Below are 20929 nucleotides of genomic sequence, written 5' to 3' on the forward strand. Positions count from 1 at the left end.
TTCAAACTTCTTTTAATAATTATAAGAACAGGGGGACCTGGGTGGCTCAGTGGGTTAAGCCTCTGCCTTTGGCTCAGGTCATGATCTCAGGGTCCTAGGATTGAGCCCCGCATCAGGCTCTCTGCTGAGCGGGGAGTCTGCTTCCCCCTCTTTCTCTCTCTGCCTGCCTCTCTGCCTACTTGTGATCTCTCTCTCTGTCAAATAAATAAATAAAATCTTAAAAAAAAAAAAAAAGAAATATAAGAACAAAAAGTCTGAAGACCAGTGCTCTAAGGTAATGAAGAGCAAGTCTCATATCTACCTTCTTTTTTTTTTTCCCAATTTATTTATTTTCAGAAAAACAGTATTCATTATTTTTTCACCACACCCAGTGCTCCATGCAAGCCGTGCCCTCTATAATACCCACCACCTGGTACCCCAACCTCCCGCCCCCCCGCCACTTCAAACCCCTCAGACTGTTTTTCAGAGTCCATAGTCTCTCATGGTTCACCTCCCCTTCCAATTTACCCAAATACCCTACTCCTCTCTAACGCCCCTTGTCCTCCATGCTATTTGTTATGCTCCACAAATAAGTGAAACCATATGATAATTGACTCTCTCTGCTTGACTTATTTCACTCAGCATAATATCTTCCAGTCCCGTCCATGTTGCTACAAAAGTTGGGTATTCATCCTTTCTGATGGAGGCATAATACTCCATAGTGTATATGGACCACATCTTCCTTATCCATTCATCCGTTAAAGGGCATCTTGGTTCTTTCCATAGTTTGACGACTGTGGCCATTGCTGCTATAAACATTGGGGTACAGATGGCCCTTCTTTTCACGACATCTGTATCTTTGGGGTAAATACCCAGGAGTGCAATTGCAGGGTCGTAGGGAAGCTCTATTTTTAATTTCTTGAGGAATCTCCACACTGTTCTCCAAAGAGGTTGCACCAACCTGCATTCCCACCAACAGTGTAAGAGGGTTCCCCTTTCTCCACATCCTCTCCAACACGTGTTGTTTCCTGTTTTGTTAATTTTGGCCATTCTAACTGGTGTAAGGTGATATCTCAATGTGGTTTTAATTTGAATCTCCCTAAGAGCTAATGATGATGAGCATTTTTTCATGTGTCTGATAGCCATTTGTATTTCTTGATTGGAGAAGTGTCTGTTCATATCTTCTGCCCATTTTTTGATGTGTTTGTCTGTTTCGTGTGGGTTGAGTTTGAGGAGTTCATTATAGATCCTGGATATCAACCTTTTGTCTGTACTGTCATTTGCAAATATCTTCTCCCATTCCGTGGGTTGCCTCTTTGTTTTGTTGACTGTTTCCTTTGCTGTGCAGAAGCTTTTGATTTCTGCACAGCAAAGGAAACAAATTAATATGAGAAGAGAGAAGAACCACATGGTCCTCTCAATTGATGCAGAAAAAGCATTTGACAAAATCCAGCATCCGTTCCTGATTAAAACACTTCAAAGTATAGGGATAGAGGGAACATTCCTGAACCTCATCAAATCTATCTATGAAAGACCCACAGCAAATATCATCCTCAATGGGAAAAAGCTTGCAGCCTTCCCATTGAGATCAGGAACAAGACAAGGATGCCCACTTTCACCACTCTTGTTCAACATAGTATTAGAAGTCCTAGCAACAGCAATCAGACAACAGAGAGAAATAAAAGGTATCCAAATTGGTAATGAAGAAGTCAAACTCTCTCTTCGCAGATGACATGATTCTTTATATGGAAAACCCAAAAGACTCCACCCCCAAACTACTAGAACTCATACAGAAATTCAGCAACGTGGCAGGATACAAAGTCAATGTGCAGAAATCAGTGGCTTTCTTATACACTAACAATGAAAATACAGAAAGGGAAATTAGAGAATCGATTCCATTTACTATAGCACCAAGAACCATAAGATACCTTGGAATAAACCTAACTAAAGAGGTAAAGGATCTGTACTTAAGGAACTATAGAACTCTCATAAAAGAAATTGAAGAAGACACAAATAGATGGAAGACCATTCCATGCTCTTGGATCGGAAGAATAAACATTGTTAAAATGTCTATACTGCCTAGAGCAATCTATACTTTTAATGCCATTCTGATCAAAATTCCACCGGCATTCTTCAAAGAGCTGGAGCAAATAATCCTAAAATTTGTATGGAATCAGAAGAGACCCCGAATCGCTAAGGAAATGTTGAAAAACAAAAATAAAGCTGGCGGCATCACCTTACCTGATTTCAAGTTTTATTACAAAGCTGTGATCACCAAGACAGCATGGTACTGGCATAAAAACAGACACATAGACCAGTGGAACAGAGTAGAGAGCCCTGATACGGACCCTCAACTCTATGGTCAATTAATCTTCGACAAAACAGGAAAAAATATACAGTGGAAAAAAGACAGTCTCTTCAATAAATGGTGCTGGGAAAACTGGACAGCTATATGTAGAAGAATGAAACTCGACCATTCTCTTACACCGTACACAAAGATCAACTCAAAATGGATAAAAGACCTCAACGTGAGACAGGAATCCATCAGAATCTTAGAGGAGAACATAGGCAGTAATCTCTTTGATATCAGCCACAGCAACTTCTTTCAAGATACGTCTCCAAAGGCAAAGGAAACAAAAGCAAAAATAAACTTCTGGGACTTCATCATATCTACCTTCTTAATCAAAGAATGTTTAGTACCTATTACCTAGCAAACAACAGGTACTCAATAGTTATTAAATGAATGAAAGGAAATGGAAGAGTTGACTTACATGCTAAGAATTAAAAAAAGTTTTTTAGAAGGATAATTATAAACTGAAGTAATGATTACTCTTCCTACCCAAGCATCATACATTCACACCAATTCTGTATAAAATGGTTAGAACGGCAATCATTCTTAAGACATTACTTTTAAAGCATTACTTTAAAATAGCACTTAAATTTTTATCAAATATATCTCATTGTAAGACAATCACTTTAAACATGTAATTTGAGAGAATCACATTTAAACAACTTACCTTTCAAAGGGTGCTTGGACTCTCTTAATTACATGATAAACTAGTATGTCTTTTGCCAACATATATTTATCACTTAATGAAGTTATAAGTCTTAAACATCCAATATGCTCTAGGTAGTTATAGCATTCATTTACTATTGAGTTTAAGTCAGCCACATTTGTTGCAGTCTTTACCTATAACAAAGAAGAAAATATACCCAGTTTATTCATTTACTTGTGAATGATTTTTACATTTCAAATAATAGTTATTACTTTATACTCAATTCTGGAGAACACCAGTGTGGAGTAAAAGTATATCAAGAATTATTTTTTTAGAATTATTTTCTAGAATAAAGGACAATCCAGTTTAATTAATATTGTCAATTTCTGCCTTCAAGAAACCTGTAGTAAACTGGCATTTTAATATAGGAAATTATTTACATAAGAGATAATAATTGACACAGAACAGTTACATAGCACTAGAGAAGTAAGTGAAATAACCTGAGATTTCATGAAAGAGAAAGAATATCAGCTGTTAGACTTGAATGAGGGACTTAAAGACTTAATGAGGTACTTAAAACAGGGATAGAATCAAAATAGTTCAGGAAATAGTATAAAAAAAGGAACATTTGACCATTAATGTACCAGACAATTTCATATAGATTAGCTCTTTAAGAGAGTTACACAAGGAAAGACAGACTAAAAACAGGAAGCAGTCAATGGTCTATTTGAATACAAATTTTACTTTATATCTCTTCTTTCCAAAAAAAACTCTTTCCCAGTGATTTATATGATTTCCCTCATTCACTTCAGATCTCTGCTGAAATTCCATTAAGTTTTTCTGCTCAAAATACTACCTTCACACACTGTCACAAGTAGTTAGGTAAATATTACCTTTGTGCCCAAACCCACCACCCTGAATTTTAGTTGACAGCCAAACTTTCCTTGCAGTTAAATCTGGCTGTATGTGACTGAGAACTATCCAAAAGAATGTGAGTGAAAATGTGTCAAACTTTCCAGAACTCTACTTCTATTTCTCCCCTTAAGAGCAAGCCTCATGTAGATGAAGATGATACCCTAAGTGATTACACAGTGAGAGGAAGGAATCCAATTCCCTAGATGTATCATAACCATACCGCTAAAATACAAGCTGCCTGAAAGGCCAGACATCCTACACTATGGGCCATAACTACTCAACTCTTCCACTATAGTGTGAAAGCAGTCATAGACACATAACAAATGGTAAGTAGGTATGGCTGTGTTCCAATAAAACTTTATCTACAACAAGAGAGGCAGCAGGCCAGACTTGGCCTATAGCTGTAATTTGCTAATCCCTACACTAAAATCTAGATAACAAATTTTAGAGAAATAAAACATCTGTTGGGGTCTCTGTTACAGAAGCATAGCCCAAGTTCCATCTTATTATACCCCAAACACTATCTCCTTTCTCTTATTCTTTTTTATTTTTACAATACATTTGACTATATGGGAGTATATTATATATTTATTTATCTTCTGTGTTTCCTCTAAAATGTAAATTTCAAAGAGGCAGGGACTTTGGCTCACTACTGTACTTTCAGTGATGAAACAATATGAGGTACATAGTTATTTGTTGACTAAATGAACAAACATTGGATAGGAGCACAGAAACAATAGATAAAGCCATGAGAAGAACTGGAAGTCTTAAATACCCTAGGGAATAGCTTGAAATTTGTTCAATAGGCAATAAGAAGCCACTGAAGATTCCAAAGAAGGCAATGTTGTCAAAACTATACTTTTAAAAGAATCATCCTGATTATTAGAATAATATCCTAATTGTTTAAACCTAGAAATAATTTGAGTTTGGTGCAGTAAGTACATTAGAAATAAGAGGAAAATGCTGAAGATAAACTTCACTTTTAGAGATAGATGACTTGATACATCCTGATAAATGGAATATGGCAGAATGAAAATGACACTTCTCCAGAAAGGCATGGAAATAAGAAATCTTTTGAAAAGAAAAATAAGACAAGCAAGCAAACAAACAAACCAAAAACTCTGGGGGAAAAAAACAGTTGGCTTAAACATGTTGGACTCCGTGTGTTAAAAAGACTCAGACCCTATCTAGGTATAAAAGTCTAGTGGCTCAAAAACAGAGGTCTGGGAATCATTCAGAAAGGTTATGGGCAGGAAGCAGCTTTCCAAATAGTACAGAGGGAGGACTAGGATAACACAGATTAATAACCCAAGTTTCAGGGGTAGGAAGAAATGCAGTATTAAAGAAAACAGAAGAGATGAATTCAAAGACAGTGGTGATTACAAAAGGAGATGAAAAATTATTAGGAAAGAAAGGCCTTTGCATGCAGTGATTTAGATCCCTGGAATCAGCTAAAAACTAGCTGACTTGGAAGAATGCTCTATGGGAACAGAAGCCTGACTACAAGAAGCAAAGAAATGAGTAGGACAAGAGGAAGCTGAGACAAGGAAGTCAAACTAAAGTATGTGTTTTGGTAAAGAGGAAAAAAGGAAAAATCACTTGAATTAAAGGATAAATTTTGGGATGAGACATCTTGGGCCAAATAAAAGGACACACTTCCATGTTATTTACTTTGTGATTTTGAAACTGAGGCTTAAGATTAACTAAAGTGCCCAAGGTCATGGAGCTTATAGTAGCTATTTCAAACTAAAATCTGACTTCTGAACATTTTTTTTTTTTTTAAGATTTTTATTTATACATTTGAGATAGAGTGAGAGAGAAAACATGAGAGGGGAGAAGGTCAGAGGGAGAAGCAGACTCCCAGTGGAACTGGGAGCCCAATGCAGGACTCCATCCCGGGACTCCGGATCATGTCCTGAGCCCAAAGCAGTTGCTTAACCAACTGAGCCACCCAGGAGCCCTGAGCATTTGCTTTTCACCATTAAACTATACTGCCTGTTAATGGAGACAATGGATAGAATAGGTTTAAGCAGGAGGGAGAATAAAGGAAAAAAAGCTGGATGACTTTCATTGTCTCAATTAGTTTCCAAATCAGTAACATGTAGGCAATGATACTTAAGAGGGCATTATTATAACTAAACTGAGTTTGTACAGGTGATATGTAGTCCAGGGCTTAATAAATGATAACTACTTTTAGGTAGAAACACGGAGTCTCCCCACTTGTTTCCATAAAGAAATTCAGCCTGGTCCCTCTCTGCACCTATCACACTTATCTCCCTGTAGGAGTGAGACTAAGTTTTTTGAGTGGTAAGCTTAAGTCCTCCCTCCTTACAGATCCACCTACCTATAGAAAGTGCACTTTCCCCTGCTGTCCAGCAGACAATAAGGAACCTGCCTTATATTGTCTCTGGCAGGGTAGATAAATCCATTTAACTCTGAGGAGTGGTAACAAACCATTTTGACCACAGACCAAAGTCAAATACATCATCTAACTGATTATATCAACATTAAATGTGGCCCTTTGATCTCAGCTGTCTAACCTTAACATCAATCTCTTGTTTGTGAACTCTGCTGGTAAACAGAAATATTGATACCTCTTGATTCCTGCACAGAGTATTATTCTAGTGTAGATCCATCATTTACATTCATATAACTAGAATGTAGTCTGTATTTTAATAAACAAGTACATTTCTTACCCTGATTATAATTTGTGCCACGTCAAAGTCTGAAACATCATCTAAAATTGGTTGGGTATTTTCTGGTCCATAAACAAGGCAGTTATACAAGGTTTTAGAAAAGAAACCAGGTGAAGGACCACCATGGACCAAAGAAATGGCAAGGATTTTGCCAGCTTCATAGTAAAGATTCTCTTTCAGAACTGTAGATACAGATGAAAACACATCAAATATAATTCTTTTATTATTATAAAATAATCATATATAATGAATACATATACAGTAAATTAAAAGCCCCAAAAAACTAAGAATTAGATAAATGTAAAATAATTTACAGAAACTAGAATTGTACATAAAATACAGATCTCACCTAAATACATTTTTCTGAATATAAAATTACCTATAATAGAAAAAATATAAATACAGGAAAATTTAATAAAAATCACATATAATACCATCACAATAACCAGTATGCACATTTTGATGTGTATTTCTAGTATGTATATTAGTGCAAATAGTTTGACTTGTGCTTTTTTTTTACTATATTGTAAAATTTTTCTATATTAGACACAATTATTCAAATCTACAGATAATGACTGATTAAGACTAAATTATAGATGTGCTGCAAAGCAAGCCATCTCCTTACTACTGGCTACTTTGGCTAAGTTATACTTTCAACTATATGAGACACAGTATTATAATCAACATCTATTCCCATATTCTTTTTTATATATCTTTGATTATTTGATTAGTATAGAGTCCTAAATATGCTGTTAGGATGTCATAGGATAGAAACATTTTTAAGGTTGTTGATAAATAGGGATAAATTATTTTCCAAAATGGTACAAAGGTACTCCCAGGAGTATATGCTATCTAACCATGTCATCACAGCTTTCAGTATTTTTTAAATTGTCATTTAAAATGTTTTAGCTATGAAGCAAAATAAGTCAGAGAAAGACAAATATTGTATGATTTCATATACAGGTGGAATTTAAGGAACAAAACACACAAGCAAAGGGGAAAAAATGAGAGAGACACACACACACAAATCAAGACACCGACTCGTAATTAGAACAAACTGATGGTTACCAGAAGGGAGAAGGGTGGGGAGGTGGGTGAGATGGGTGGTGGGGATTAAGAAGAGTGCACTTGTCGTGTTGAGCATAGGCTGATATATGGATGTGTTGAATTACTACCTTGTACACCTGAAACTAATACAACACTGTATGTTAAAATAAAAACTTAAAATGTTTTAGCTACCTTGATAAATCAAAAAGATATAATGTAAAATTTCCTTTATTTCTCTTAATATTGTTAAGAGCAAATTATTAATAAGTAACACTTTCATTACATGAACTAAGAAAATCTCAACAATAACCTTATATGCTACGTATTAGCAGTAATACTTTCTGTATCTGTTAAATGAATTCCAGAGAGACTAAGCAACTGACTAAAGAGAGCAACTGAAGTAGGTGTGTACTAAAGCAACTGAAGTAGGTGTGTACAAAACTGAATTCAGATTTTGTGAATTCATGCACTCACCTACTATACCAAAACTGTCTTGAGTTAATGTTACTTTGTTTTAGGGAGTTTTGAATTAAACAGTGTGTACTACACAAGGTACAAATAAACCCTGGAAGTTTCTCAACTATCTTAATGATGCATTAGGCAACAATAAGGAAGTTCTAGGGACTATACAGGAGAAAAATTCAAGTAGAATGAAATAAGTCTTCTCACTCGTCTGAATTTCCCATTATAGCAAAAGTGGTATAAAAGCTCCTAAAAAAGAATGCTAGAATTAATCACTCTTCTGAAATGCATTTTTTTAAATTCATCATAAGACAGAAAAGTATCATATACATAAATATGCATGAAAAATTCTTGAAAGCAAAAGTACATTAAAAAATCTGTTAGATGTGGACCAGAAAATTATGTGATAAAATCCTAGGTTGTGAAGAAACATCCTATCTGCAAATTCCAAAGATGTGAACAAGAAGGGCTCAAATAATCATCTATTCCATTTGGCGACTCTATTCAAATGAAATTAGAATGAATATAAAGTACAATTTTAAAGAAGTTACACTTAATTATAAATTCACTCTAAGGAGGATATTACTAAAAAAAAATTAAGCATATTCTTAAATAAAAAGTTTCACTAGAAAATTTTAAAAATACCACTCCCCTTTCTCTACTCTTCTGTGATTCAATCAGTATTTTACAACCAAGTAAACTATACATTTCGACCACAGGGACTAAATATTAATTCTAACCAGCTATCTCTTTCACATGGTATATTCAGCAGATACAATAATAAAATTACCTTGAGAATTTAGAGACAAATTCTTTGACAAGGACCCTTCAAACATTGGTGAATTCTCAAGATGTTGCATCAAGAGACTTAGGAATTCTTGCTTTGATCCAGGATGCTCTCTTCCAAAGTTATCATTTTCATCGACATATGCTACTTCAATTGTGTATGAAGGATTAAAGTTTTGATTTCTGAATCCATCTAAGGCACTATTCCAGACATTGGCTTTATTAATCCATAATCTTTTAGTTTTTTTTTTAATTTGAAAACCTAATTCCACCATTATTGTTGAAACTTCTTTTCTAAATTTATTGCCTTGCCTATAAGACATGAATTTAAACATAAAAGTTAAGTACTCTAAAGTACTTTACATGACACAGCAGTTATTCAGCCAATAAAAAATAGAAAAATTAATTAAAAAGGAAATTCTTCCCCAGCTCCCACCCAAAAACAGACAACAGCTGCCATCAGAACCAAAAGCTCTTTGACTTAATTCTAAATTCTTGACTCCCTCCCCAATTTCCTACTAATTAAAATCCAGTACCATAAACAATCTATGAGAATATTGATAGATCACTATCTCAAATTTGATCAATTCAGTGGATTCAGATGTAAGAGTCAGAAGCTCAGAATCTTACCCTCCTGGCCAATGGCTATAACAAACAGTTGCTTCAAAGCATTTCAAGTTTACTAGATCCTTTAAAAAATAGAACAAATGTAATCTCTGCTTACTCTATGAGAGAACCATAGTTTTAAGAGATTATACAATGTATTTCTCATCATAAAGTTAGTTAACAGTAGAGTTAATATTATGAACACAACTCACAACCGTTTCAATAGTACTTTTTAGTCTATAGCTATAATTCTTTAAGTGTGGTTCCAAACCAACAGCAGCAACAGCATTTGGAAACTTGTTAGGAATGCAAAATTTTTTTCCAAAGACTTTAAGTAATCTCTACACCAAATGTGGGGCTCAAACCTATAATCCTAAGATCATGAGTTGCATACTGCACAGACTGAGCCAGCCAGTTGCCCCAGAAATGCAAATTTTTAAACCATGACAGCAAGTAAACAGAATCAGAACCTCTGAGCATGAGCCTAGCAAGTTGTCTTATTAAGATCTCGAGGCAATTGTACGGACCAAATCAAATGTCTCTGCCTCAATTTCTCCATCTGTAACTGAAATTAATGTACTCAAAACTATCTCATTTGGAGCAATGTCCATCGATCATCTTTCTATATCATGTATAAATTTTTCTCATCATAAGACATTACGATGCCCCAGTGAGGATCAGGCTTTGCTTTTTCTTTCTTCACACACCCCCTATTCATTAACCCAGGTTGCAGGAAAACTTGTCTTTTGGAAGTAAAACAATCCTTCAGAAATATGCCTTTGTGTAGCAGGTTGATTCCTTGCTCCTACCTGGAATGGAAATGCTGTTGTTATTCTTTTAGAATATGTGAAAGCATGCAACAAGGAATCAAATTTCCCTGGAATAACGTCTTTGGAAACATACATATTAAGAGTTTTAAAAGTAATGTGAGGGGCACCTGGGTGGCTCAGTGGGTTAAGCCGCTGCCTTCTGCTCGGGTCATGATCTCAGGGTCCTCGGATCGAGTCCCGCATCGGGCTCTCTGCTCAGCGGGGAGCCTGCTTCCCTCCCTCTCTCTCTGCCTGCCTCTCCGTCTACTTGTGATTTCTCTCTGTCAAATAAATAGGTAAAATCTTAAAAAAAAAAAAAAAAAAAAGTAATGTGAACATCTTTTTTGATACTAAAAATATTATAAAAACATCTGTAATAAGTTTTCAGTTAACACAAGTGGTATCTTAAAACAGCAATTCTTCACTTTTTGAATAGTACTTCATATTCCACTTCTGTCTATAAATCTACTTATCAAGTATTTTCGCAGAAATTCTCTTTACCCTCTAAGTTTTAACTTGATACTATTTTTCTCTAAGATTTTATTTTAGAGAGTGTGCATGGGTATACGTGCTGGGAGTAGGGGATGTGGGAAGATGTCAGGGGAGAGACAGAGGAAGAGTGAGAGAATCTCAAGATTTCCTGCTGAGCACGGAGACCCACGTGGGACTGGATCCCGGGACCCCAAGATCATGGCCTGAGTCAAAACCAAGAGTTGGACAGACACCTGACCGACTGAGCCACCCAGGTATCCCTAACTTGATACTATTTTTAACAAAAAAGTACTTCATCTAGTTACTTATGTTAGTTTTGATTATTCTTCTAAAAGCTACTTAAAAATTCTAACTTAAGCTGAATAAATAAATACCTGGACATGTACTGAATTATAATTCTAGTCTTATTTAAATGTTATGAGTGATTTTAAAAGTTACGTATTTTACTACGTACAGTGGCATACACCTGTAGTCCCAAGTATTCAGGAGGCTGAGGCAGAAGGATCACTTGAGCACAGGAGTTCTGGGCTATCGTGTGCTATGCCAACTGGGTGTCTGCGCTAAGTCTGGCGTCAATATGGTGACCTCCCAGAAGCTGGGAACCACCAGGTTACTTAAGGACAGGGTGAACCAGCCCAGGTAGGAAAATATGTAGACAATAATACAACATAATGATACTTGTAAGTAAGCCTTGAAGTTTCTAAAGAGGTGACATTTAGACCTTCAATACTGACAGCAAATATATTAAGCACATGATTACACAATTAAAAAAAAAATCACCATATTAAACATGATTCTTTCCTTTCAACCAAGTAACGTGGTGTACTTGATATTTTATACTACTTGACAATGATCTATAATATGTATTTTATATCACAATTCAGTATACAATAAAATAAATTTCATATATATCTGCAATGCAATCTGCTATTTCACACTCTATTCTATTCTGTTTTGTTTTCTTTTCATTAATGCTGGCTGCAATGACTTCATGATCAAATCTTGGTCCTGCAGTTTGAAAAACACTGTTCCAGAATACTAAGGTCAGTTAATATTCCAAGTATATGTATATATACACCACTTTCCAGTCTAAATTTTCTCAAAATAGAGCTTTATAGGGATGCCTGGCTGGCTCAGTTGGGAAAGCATTGACTCTTTAGCTGAGGGACTTGTGTTCAAGTCCCACAATGGGTACAGAACTTCCTTAAAAAAAAAAAAAAGAAAAAAGAAAGAAAAAGAGAGAGAGAAGAGTTTTGTATTTTTCTACATTTCAAAATACATACCTCAAAAAAATAAATAAATACATACATACATACATACATACCTCAGGAGATCTTTATGCTGGGCTCCAGGTGACTGTCTGGGTAATTTAGGTGATGATTCTTCCAACAAACAATCAGTTATTCCCACACTATTAGTGTTGGGTAATGTATGTTTTTTGGCTTTTTGGAAATCCTCTGTATATTTAAAACCCAATGTTAACAATACAGATATACAGGAAGAATTTTAAAATAATATACATTTCAAAAAACATCTTTATTCAAAATTACAAAATGTTACCTGAATTGTAGAGAATACCTCTACATTCCAAACACTCCCAATTTTGTTCCCATGACCGTAATGAGGAACAAGCTAAATGTGTTCCGCTAGAACCACAACACTGACAGCGCTTTATTTCCCATTTGCTGAGGACATAAACAGAAGCAGATGTTTACATTTTGGTATTAACTTGGTCTAATTCCAACCACCTGTACTGCCACAGGACATACTGCCCATCTCACATATAAACAACTATTCTTCCAAAGGAGGGAGAATAAGATTATCTGCTTTGAAACATTACTTTTTTTTTCTCTTTCACTTATGTTTGTAACCTCCTGCTCTAAATATTCACAAACTTAAAATACCTAAACTAAATATCAGCATGTACATGCACATACACAAGACCATGAACACCAGAAAGAATAGGATTAAGAAGGAAAAAAATTTCTTTTATATTTGGAAATTACTAGCTCATAGGGAAATTGCTATATATAAATGTAGCCAACATGGAAGAAGCATCAGTACATACATTATCTTACTTAAAATATTATTTTCCACATTCATTGTTAGGAATTACTTCCTATAAAACTTGTTTAGACACCCAGTATTGTGCAGCTCAATAGGATCCAGACTTACCATCTTGCTCATATTTATATTTTCTTATTTGCTCCCTTCCGACCCCACCTCCATGTTTCTCTACTGGATTGTGTGATGTATGCCAGTCCATACTCATATTTTTTGTATAGGTGTGGGGACTACTTTTTGTTTGGTTATGAGTATACTCTCTATGAATAAAAAGAGATAAACTCCCTGAGTGTGTGGATGTGTAAGTGATGAGAGAGGTAGTTGGGAGGCACCTTGGTGGCTCAGTTGGTTGAGCATTTGACTCTTGATTTAGGCTCAGGTCATGATCTCAGGGCCATGAGATGGGGCCCTGTGTCAGGCTCCATGCTGGGTGTGGAGCCTGCTTAAGATTTTCTCTCTCCCTCTCCCTCTGCCACCGCTCCCTGCATGTATGTACACGATGCTCTGTCTCTCCAAAAAAAAAAAAAAAGAAAGAAAGAAAGGAAAAAAGAGGTAGTTGGATACCCTCCCCTCCATTAGGTGTGGGTGAATCTCTCTGTGTGGATATATGGGTATGGAGGTATGTGTCCTCTCTGTGTGTCTCCCCCACTTTCCCAGATAGTTCTGCCAAATGATTTAGAGAAAGAAAGAGGACAACTAACCTGAGTGCTTACTATATTCCAGCCCTAGTTCTTAGTCTACATAAGAAGTTTAATCCTCATAATTTTAAATGATGGGAAAAATCGCTATTATCCTTCATTTTATTTTTAAAGATTTTATATTATTATTTATTTGACAGAGATCACAAGTAGGCAGAGAGACAGAGGAGGAAGCAGGTTCCCTGCTGAGCAGAGCCAGACGTGGGGCTCGATCCTAGGACCCCGGGACCATGACCTGAGTCAAAGGCAGAGGCTTAACAAACTGAACCACCCAAGCATCCTTCATTTTAAAGAGGAGGAAACCAAAGCATAAAGGGGGTACATAACTTGCCTATTTCACATGGCTGGTAAGTCCCAGAGTGGGGCTTCCAACCTAGTCTACCTGGCTTCGGACCCATTCTCCTAACCACTACACCATGGTGCCTTTCAGCAAAACCAGCTTCCTATCACTAGGATGAGGGAGTGAGATTTAAAAAAAAAAAAAAAAAAAAATTCAGATGGCTATTATTGTGTCCCAGGAGAAAAGACAAGGGAAACCAATCTCATGTAGCTGCCAGAAAGGAAGGGAATTTGGTAGCTACTGACTGGGCGATCAATAATATATAAGCAATATATACAGGTTAACTAAAACAGCCCAAAATAGCGGCACCTGGGTTGCTCAGTCAGTTAAGTGTTCGCCTTTGGGCTCAGGTCATGATCCCAGGGTCTGGGATCGGACTCTTCACCAGGCTCTCTGCTCAGCCAGGAGACTGCTTCTCTCTCCATCTGCTGCTCCCCCTGCCATCTTATGTTCACATGCTCTCTCTCTCTCTGTGTCAAATAAGTAAAATCTTAAAAAAAAAAATAGCCCAAAATAAATTTAGAAAATATCAATATTCGTAAATGTATTGTTTCTTACAAATCTAAAGTGCCTTATTATTTACAAAGCACATTTATATACATTATCTCATCTGTGCCTTAGCACAACCCTTTAGAGGTTTACAAGCGAATAATCAGGGTCACCAGTCACATAAGCAAGAATATACCACACCTGACATCTTCAGTAAGATCTTTGCCCTTAAATAATTTTTAGTCTAATGACAAAAACAAATTCCAATAATGTCAATTACACTGTAACAGGCAAACAAAAGAAAAACTCCAGCCCAGAATGGGAAATCAGGAGTGGTAATAGCTGTTTAGGGAAATTTTTCAAAACTGGGAAGACATCAGATGCGTCTTTGCAAATAAGAGAGAGCATACTCAACCAAATCACTCTCCATGAGAAACAAGGCTCCCAATATTCTGCCTTGCATTTTAAGTTTCAGCTTGCGATGTTAACATTATATAACAGATATTAAAAATTTATTGAAATATCCTCCATAAATTCAAGAAAACTGGATTTGTCACTGTTTATTCTGCATCTTAAAAAATGAAGACAGTCTTGGGGGCGCTTGGGTGGCTCAGTGGGTTAAAGCCTCTGCCTTCGGCTCAGGTCATGATCCCAGGGCCCTGGGATCAGGCCCCGAGTTGGGATATCTGCTCAGCGGGGAGCCTGCCTCTCTCTCTCTGCCTCTCTGCCTACTTGTGATCTCTGTCTGTCAAATAAATAAATAAATCTTTAAAAAAAAAATGTAGACAGTTTTGATTTCTAGTATCCAACACAGTATACTGTACATAGAAGGCACAAAATAATGGTCGATTTAGAGACAGTATCTACTGACATTTCAAAATAATAATCAATAAATTTCAAATATCAAACCCTTTTTATAGTGATCCAAAAGAACACTGCTAGATTACTTTAAATTAAGCTCTAGAACAGTGCCATCCAATAGAAATACAATGCAAGTCATTTAATGAATTTAAATTTTTCTAGTAACCTGATTTAAAAAGGTAAAAGAAATAGGTAAAATGAATTTCAACATTTCTAAATTACTATTTGCTTGACATGTAATGAATATAAAAAGTTATTAATAAGATACTCTTAGTTCTTTTTGTCTTACTATTATGGGCTGGATTGTGTCTCCTCCAAATTTGTAAGTTGAAGTCCTAAAACCCAGTACACCTTACTATGTGTATTTGGAGACAGGGCCTTTATATAGATAATTAAGATATTATGAGGTCATATGGGTAGGCCTTAATTTAATATTACTGGTGTCCTTATAGGAAAAGGAGATTAGAACAGACAGAGGGACACTTATGCTAGGACACAGCTAGTAGGAAACCGTGTGCAAACCAAGGAGAGAGGAAATAAAACCTGCCAATACCTCTATTTTGAACTTCTAGTCTGTAGGATTGTTAGAAAACAAGTATCTGTTGTAACAGCAGCCATAGCAAATTAAGACAGTGAGTCTTCACTATGTATTTCACATTTATAACATCTCTCAATTTGGAATAGCCACAATTCAAGTGCTCAATTAGCCACATGTGGCTAGTAGCTACCATATAGGGGAGTGCAGCTCTAGAAAATGAAGCCTCATGAAAATACACCACAGAAGTAAGTTACCAACTATGCTGATAGCAATAATTTCTCTGTAAACAGATGTAAACATGCATTTAATAAATATACTCTTCTCAAAAAAAAATAAAAATTAAAAAAAATAAATAAATATACTCTTCTCAAGTTAAAACTTCAAACATCCTAAGAGCAAAACTACATTTCTTTAACTAGAAAACTACTTCCTCAGCTGACAGTTTAAGTAAGTACAATAAGCACAACTGAACTTCCCAATATACCTATCAGGTGCATTATAGTCTCTCCCTTCTTTGCAACGACATCTTCGGACATCACAATGCTCATAGTGCTGCAGAAGTTCTTGATAAGCATTTTCCTCTAATTCCCAAGATGCATCTCTGTAAACAAAGATATAAAACACACTTTGAACCAAAATGTTACATAAAAGGATTATTAATAAAATCTAAAAACAAAAACTTGTCATGCACTTAGGAGCAAGAAACAAACTTTTTCTTTCTAGGATTAAACATTCTGTTCAAGATATGTATCTATTAGTATCATTTTATCCTGCAGTTAATTATTCTCACAGTGAATTTTCAAATGTTAAATGAAACATTAGAAATTTTTTATAACTTAATTTTTCCTAATATTTCACTTCTAATTTTTAAATTTCAAGTTTAATAACATTATTTCTAGATTCCTCATCTATAAGTATTAAGAAAATCCTTATGATACATTTTAAACCACATCTTGATTCTCTTAGATAATTTATACATGCCATTTTGAAATCTATTATACTTGTGTATAAGTTAATCAATTAATATTGTATACACTTGAGGTATTTATTAAGAGACTATAAGTCAACTAATGAGACATTAAAGTCACAATCCCTGCTTTTAAGGACTAGCAATCTGGGAAGGAAAAGGAAGCAGTGGTAGGGGGATGTTTCAATTTCCCTATTTAAGGTGACTGCTTCTCTGTGACAGACATAAGTGATTACTTCCATTGTTATTAAATCCTACATTTAACGAAAATAAATCTTTTTGTTAAAAGACTAAATGGTACTCACTTTTCAGGAATATGAATTCCCATTCTTAGCATCTCTTTCTGAAATATATCACTATTATTGCATATTGTGCATCTAAAGAAAAACACTCCTGCATTTATTGCTTGAACCTATACGGAAAAAAGGAAATCTATTGTTAACAATTTAACCAGGTATCAGGTCATAAATTATAATAGCTAAGAGAGTATATGCTACTCTTCACTTAATATATTATGAAAACATATTTTCTATGCCAGTTCTCAAGCTTTGATAAATGAAGTTATTCTACTGTTAAAATTTTGGGATCCCCCCAAAAAAGTTAATGAAATTGGCTGTTCTTAGCTTTACATCTATCTTTCTCAACCTTTTTATTCAATGTCATTTCCTCACATATCATGCTGTCCATGAGTCTTAGTGAATAAAGCAGTAAAAATATTGAATTACTTCATCTAGGAGGAATGTTTAAGTGTCACTTTATAAAACATCCTTGATTCTGTTTTTAACTCAATCTCTAAGCTAGTTTTTTTCCTAAAAGGGGAGAAGTATAAAACCTACTCTCACTGCTTCAGTAAATAGATATATGGAAGCCACAGACAGCGGGAACTCAGGAACAGAAAAGTATAAACCTACTAGAAAGAGTAGCCAATCCCTAAAAACAAAACAAAATAAACTGGTAGCACACATTTAACAGCTATTTAACCCGTACTACAGCTATATAACCCCTACTGTGTAGATAACAAATACTCTTATGTACCAAAAATAGAAACAAAATAGCTTAGATCCTATTTTTAAGGAATAATGGTGAGATACAATTATATTACTTGTAAAATGTGTGTGTGTGTGTGTGTGTGTGTGTGTGTCTGTTTTACATGAAAGAGAAAGGAATAAGTACCTAAGTACTTAGTGTTTTACATGGAAGAGAAAGGAATAAGTACCTAAGCCTACCTAAGAGCCTGACAAAAATGTCAAAAGAATAGTGATGTCAAAGTTAAGTTTGGAAGAAGAAACAAAGGTTTGCCAGGAAAACCGGACAAAAGGCATTACAAGGATAGGGAATTGCATATATCAAGTCTCTATGGCAAGAGTATGACATGATCAGGGAACTAATTAATAATATGCTTAGGGATTACATAATGGCAATTACATTATGTGTCTAACTCAGTAATGAGATTAGAAAAATCAAAGCCAGTATTATATGTGAAGAATTAATATAGATTAAGGTATACAGGAGAAAAGGCCAGTTAGTAGGCCCCTTCAAAAGTCTAGTTATTTTTTTTAAGTGTCTAAAGTTATATCACAGAGGGTTTAAGGCAGAAGTTAGGAACAAAAAAAGATATACAAAAAATATCTATTAGGTAGACCTGATAGACTTGGGGATGGTTTATGAATGATAAAGAAAACAAAAGAATTCAGGTTCAAAAAGCACTAGCAGCGGGGCACCTGGCTGGAGTGGTCAGAAGAAGAGCATGCAACTCTTGGGTCTCGGGGTCATGGGTCTGTGTCCCACACTGGATGCAGAGATTACTTAAATAAATAAAATTAAAAACAAAACAAAAAAAATTAGTCGCAAGTGGGACATACCCACAAAGAATGTGGGAGGAAAGCAACCAGTTACTGAAATTTCTGAACCTAAAAGGCCTTTAAGTAGTAATTGTACACAGATATCAAGATCTTAGTAAATAGATATGATACAAGGGAGTGCCTAGTATGGAGCACAAAAAAAAAAAACCCAACAAAACAAAAACAAAAACAAAAACCACAACATAAGGCATAAAGAAGATACAAGACCACTGCAATGATGGAGAAATCCAAATTGAACAATAGTAGCAATTCTCTCTACACACAGAATGAGAAGTTAGCTTTAAAATACTAATCTGCACTCTCTCCTTATAAAATCCCAATGTATATAACATTGTAGAGGCCACAAATGATGAAATATGCTTAACTAACTACAATTCTCATTCTATTTATAGGACTGTTCTTCCTTCAACTCTTGTATTAATGAAGTTCAGAGAATAAAAATATTTTTCTTCAGGTATTTTTATATAACACGATAGCCTCCATTCACTATTACAGTTAAGACTTGTGACAAAATGGAAAAGCACTGTAGCTCCTTTATAGAACATGACTCAAGAATTAGTTCTTACTGGTCTCTAATCAAGTAACAACTGCATGTTCATATTTATGTCATAGAGAAGTGTCCATGTGGCTGTGATTTTGTTTTACATTTGCATAAAGTAGACCTACATTTTTGTAAGATATTATTTTCACTTTTTTTAAAAAATTTTATTAATTAATTTGACAGAGTGATATCCCAAGTAGGGAGAGAGGCAGGCAGAGAGAGGAGGAAGCAGGCTCCCTGCCAAGCAGAGAGCCTAATGCGGGACTCGATCCCAGGACCTTGAGATCACGACCTAAGTTGAAGGCAGGGGCTTAACCCACTTAGCCACCCTGGCGTCCTATTTTCACTTTTTTTTTTTTTTTTTAAGATTTTATTTATTTGACAGAGAGAGAGAGATCACAAGTAGGCAGAGAGGCAGGCAGAGGTGGTGGGGAGGAAGCAGGCTCCCTGCGGAGCAGAGAGTCCGACCCGGGGCTCGATCCCAGGACCCTGGGATCATGACCTGAGCCGAAGGCAGAGGCTTTAACCCACTGAGCCACCCAGGTGCCCCTCTATTTTCATTTTTTAATGACAGGATTAGAAATTTGGTATTTTCAGTGCTCACAAAAAGCTCTATGAATACTAGAGCCAAGTTTGAGAACCTCTCTGCATTTCATTACTAACAAATAACTGAAGCAAATCTTCTTTATTTTCTTATTTGTTGACTGAGGCAAATCTTAATTGTTTTGAAAAATAACATGCCCTTATAAAATTAACAAGATGACATATTTGACAGCAATTACATTCATTCAAATACAAACTCTTAATTAAGATAAATTACTTTTGTAAAATTCTCATACAATGTGAAATTGTTCCTCATTAGGTAAAGGTAATTTTTTATGGTATTTATGAACTATACTCCCTAGATACTTTTATAAATACTTCTTTATAAGAAAGAGCAGAATATAGGGTCGCCTGGGTGGCTCAGTTCATTAAGCGGCTGCCTTTAGCTCAGGTTGTGATCCCAGGGTCCTGGGATGGATCCCAATCCGGCTCCTGGCTCAGCAGAGAGACTGCTTCTCCCTCCCACTCTGCCTGCTGCTCTCCCTGCTTGTACTCTTCCTTTTTGTTAAATGAATAAATAAAATCTTTAAAAAAAAAAAAAGAAAGAATAAAATTTATAAAATTTAGCCAACAAAATAGGCTTCATCCTGACACTTTTAACAGAATAATCCTAAATATAAAAAAGTTCCGGGGCGCCTGGGTGGCTCAGTGGGTTAAGCCTCTGCCTTCAGCTCAGGTCATGATCTCAGGATCCTGGGATCGGAACCGCATTGGGCTCTCTGCTCAGCATGGAGCCTGCTGCCCCCTCTCTCTCTGCCTGCCTCTCTGCCTACTTGTGATCTTTTCCTCTGTCAAATAAATAAATAAAATATTAAAAAAAAAAAGTTCAAGCCTCATGCAAAAAATTAATCAAGTACTTTTCTTTATCCAAATTATGTTTTTATTAGTAAAAATAGTTTAATCAATCTTCACACAGACTGCAGATGAAGGCGTAGTTTTAAAACAAAATGCACCACATATGTAAGGGCTTTGGTTCTATGGTCTCATTAACTAGAATTGTCATACTTCTTCCCATATACCAGATGCAAAGCCTGGAAGTCAAGGCTTTGATACTTATATAAATGACCTGTAACAATCCTACTTATTTTAAAAATATCCATTTGCATGATAGTCATCATGATCTCCTACCTTTTGTTACATTTTCAGCACTTCCCTTGACCCCACTGTAAGTATGGATA

General features: G+C 35.6%; 1 protein-coding gene across 3 annotated transcripts in view; it reads right to left on the bottom strand.

The window, feature by feature from the left end:
• G2E3 (G2/M-phase specific E3 ubiquitin protein ligase) overlaps positions 1 to 20929 on the bottom strand; it is a 67580-nt gene that overhangs the window by 6344 nt on the left and 40307 nt on the right. For all 3 annotated transcript variants that reach the window (XM_044231599.1, XM_044231600.1, XM_044231601.1), the window contains 7 exons: positions 17051 to 17157; positions 16263 to 16379; positions 12349 to 12473; positions 12113 to 12245; positions 8886 to 9193; positions 6587 to 6768; positions 2997 to 3169 (listed from right to left, as the gene is read on the bottom strand). In XM_044231599.1, coding sequence (XP_044087534.1) covers positions 2997 to 3169; positions 6587 to 6768; positions 8886 to 9193; positions 12113 to 12245; positions 12349 to 12473; positions 16263 to 16379; positions 17051 to 17157 — 1145 coding nt within the window. The remainder of the gene's footprint in view (positions 1 to 2996; positions 3170 to 6586; positions 6769 to 8885; positions 9194 to 12112; positions 12246 to 12348; positions 12474 to 16262; positions 16380 to 17050; positions 17158 to 20929) is intronic.

The sequence above is a fragment of the Neovison vison genome, chromosome 13, assembly GCF_020171115.1.
Source record: "Neovison vison isolate M4711 chromosome 13, ASM_NN_V1, whole genome shotgun sequence".
NCBI classification, from domain to species: Eukaryota; Metazoa; Chordata; class Mammalia; order Carnivora; family Mustelidae; genus Neogale; species Neogale vison.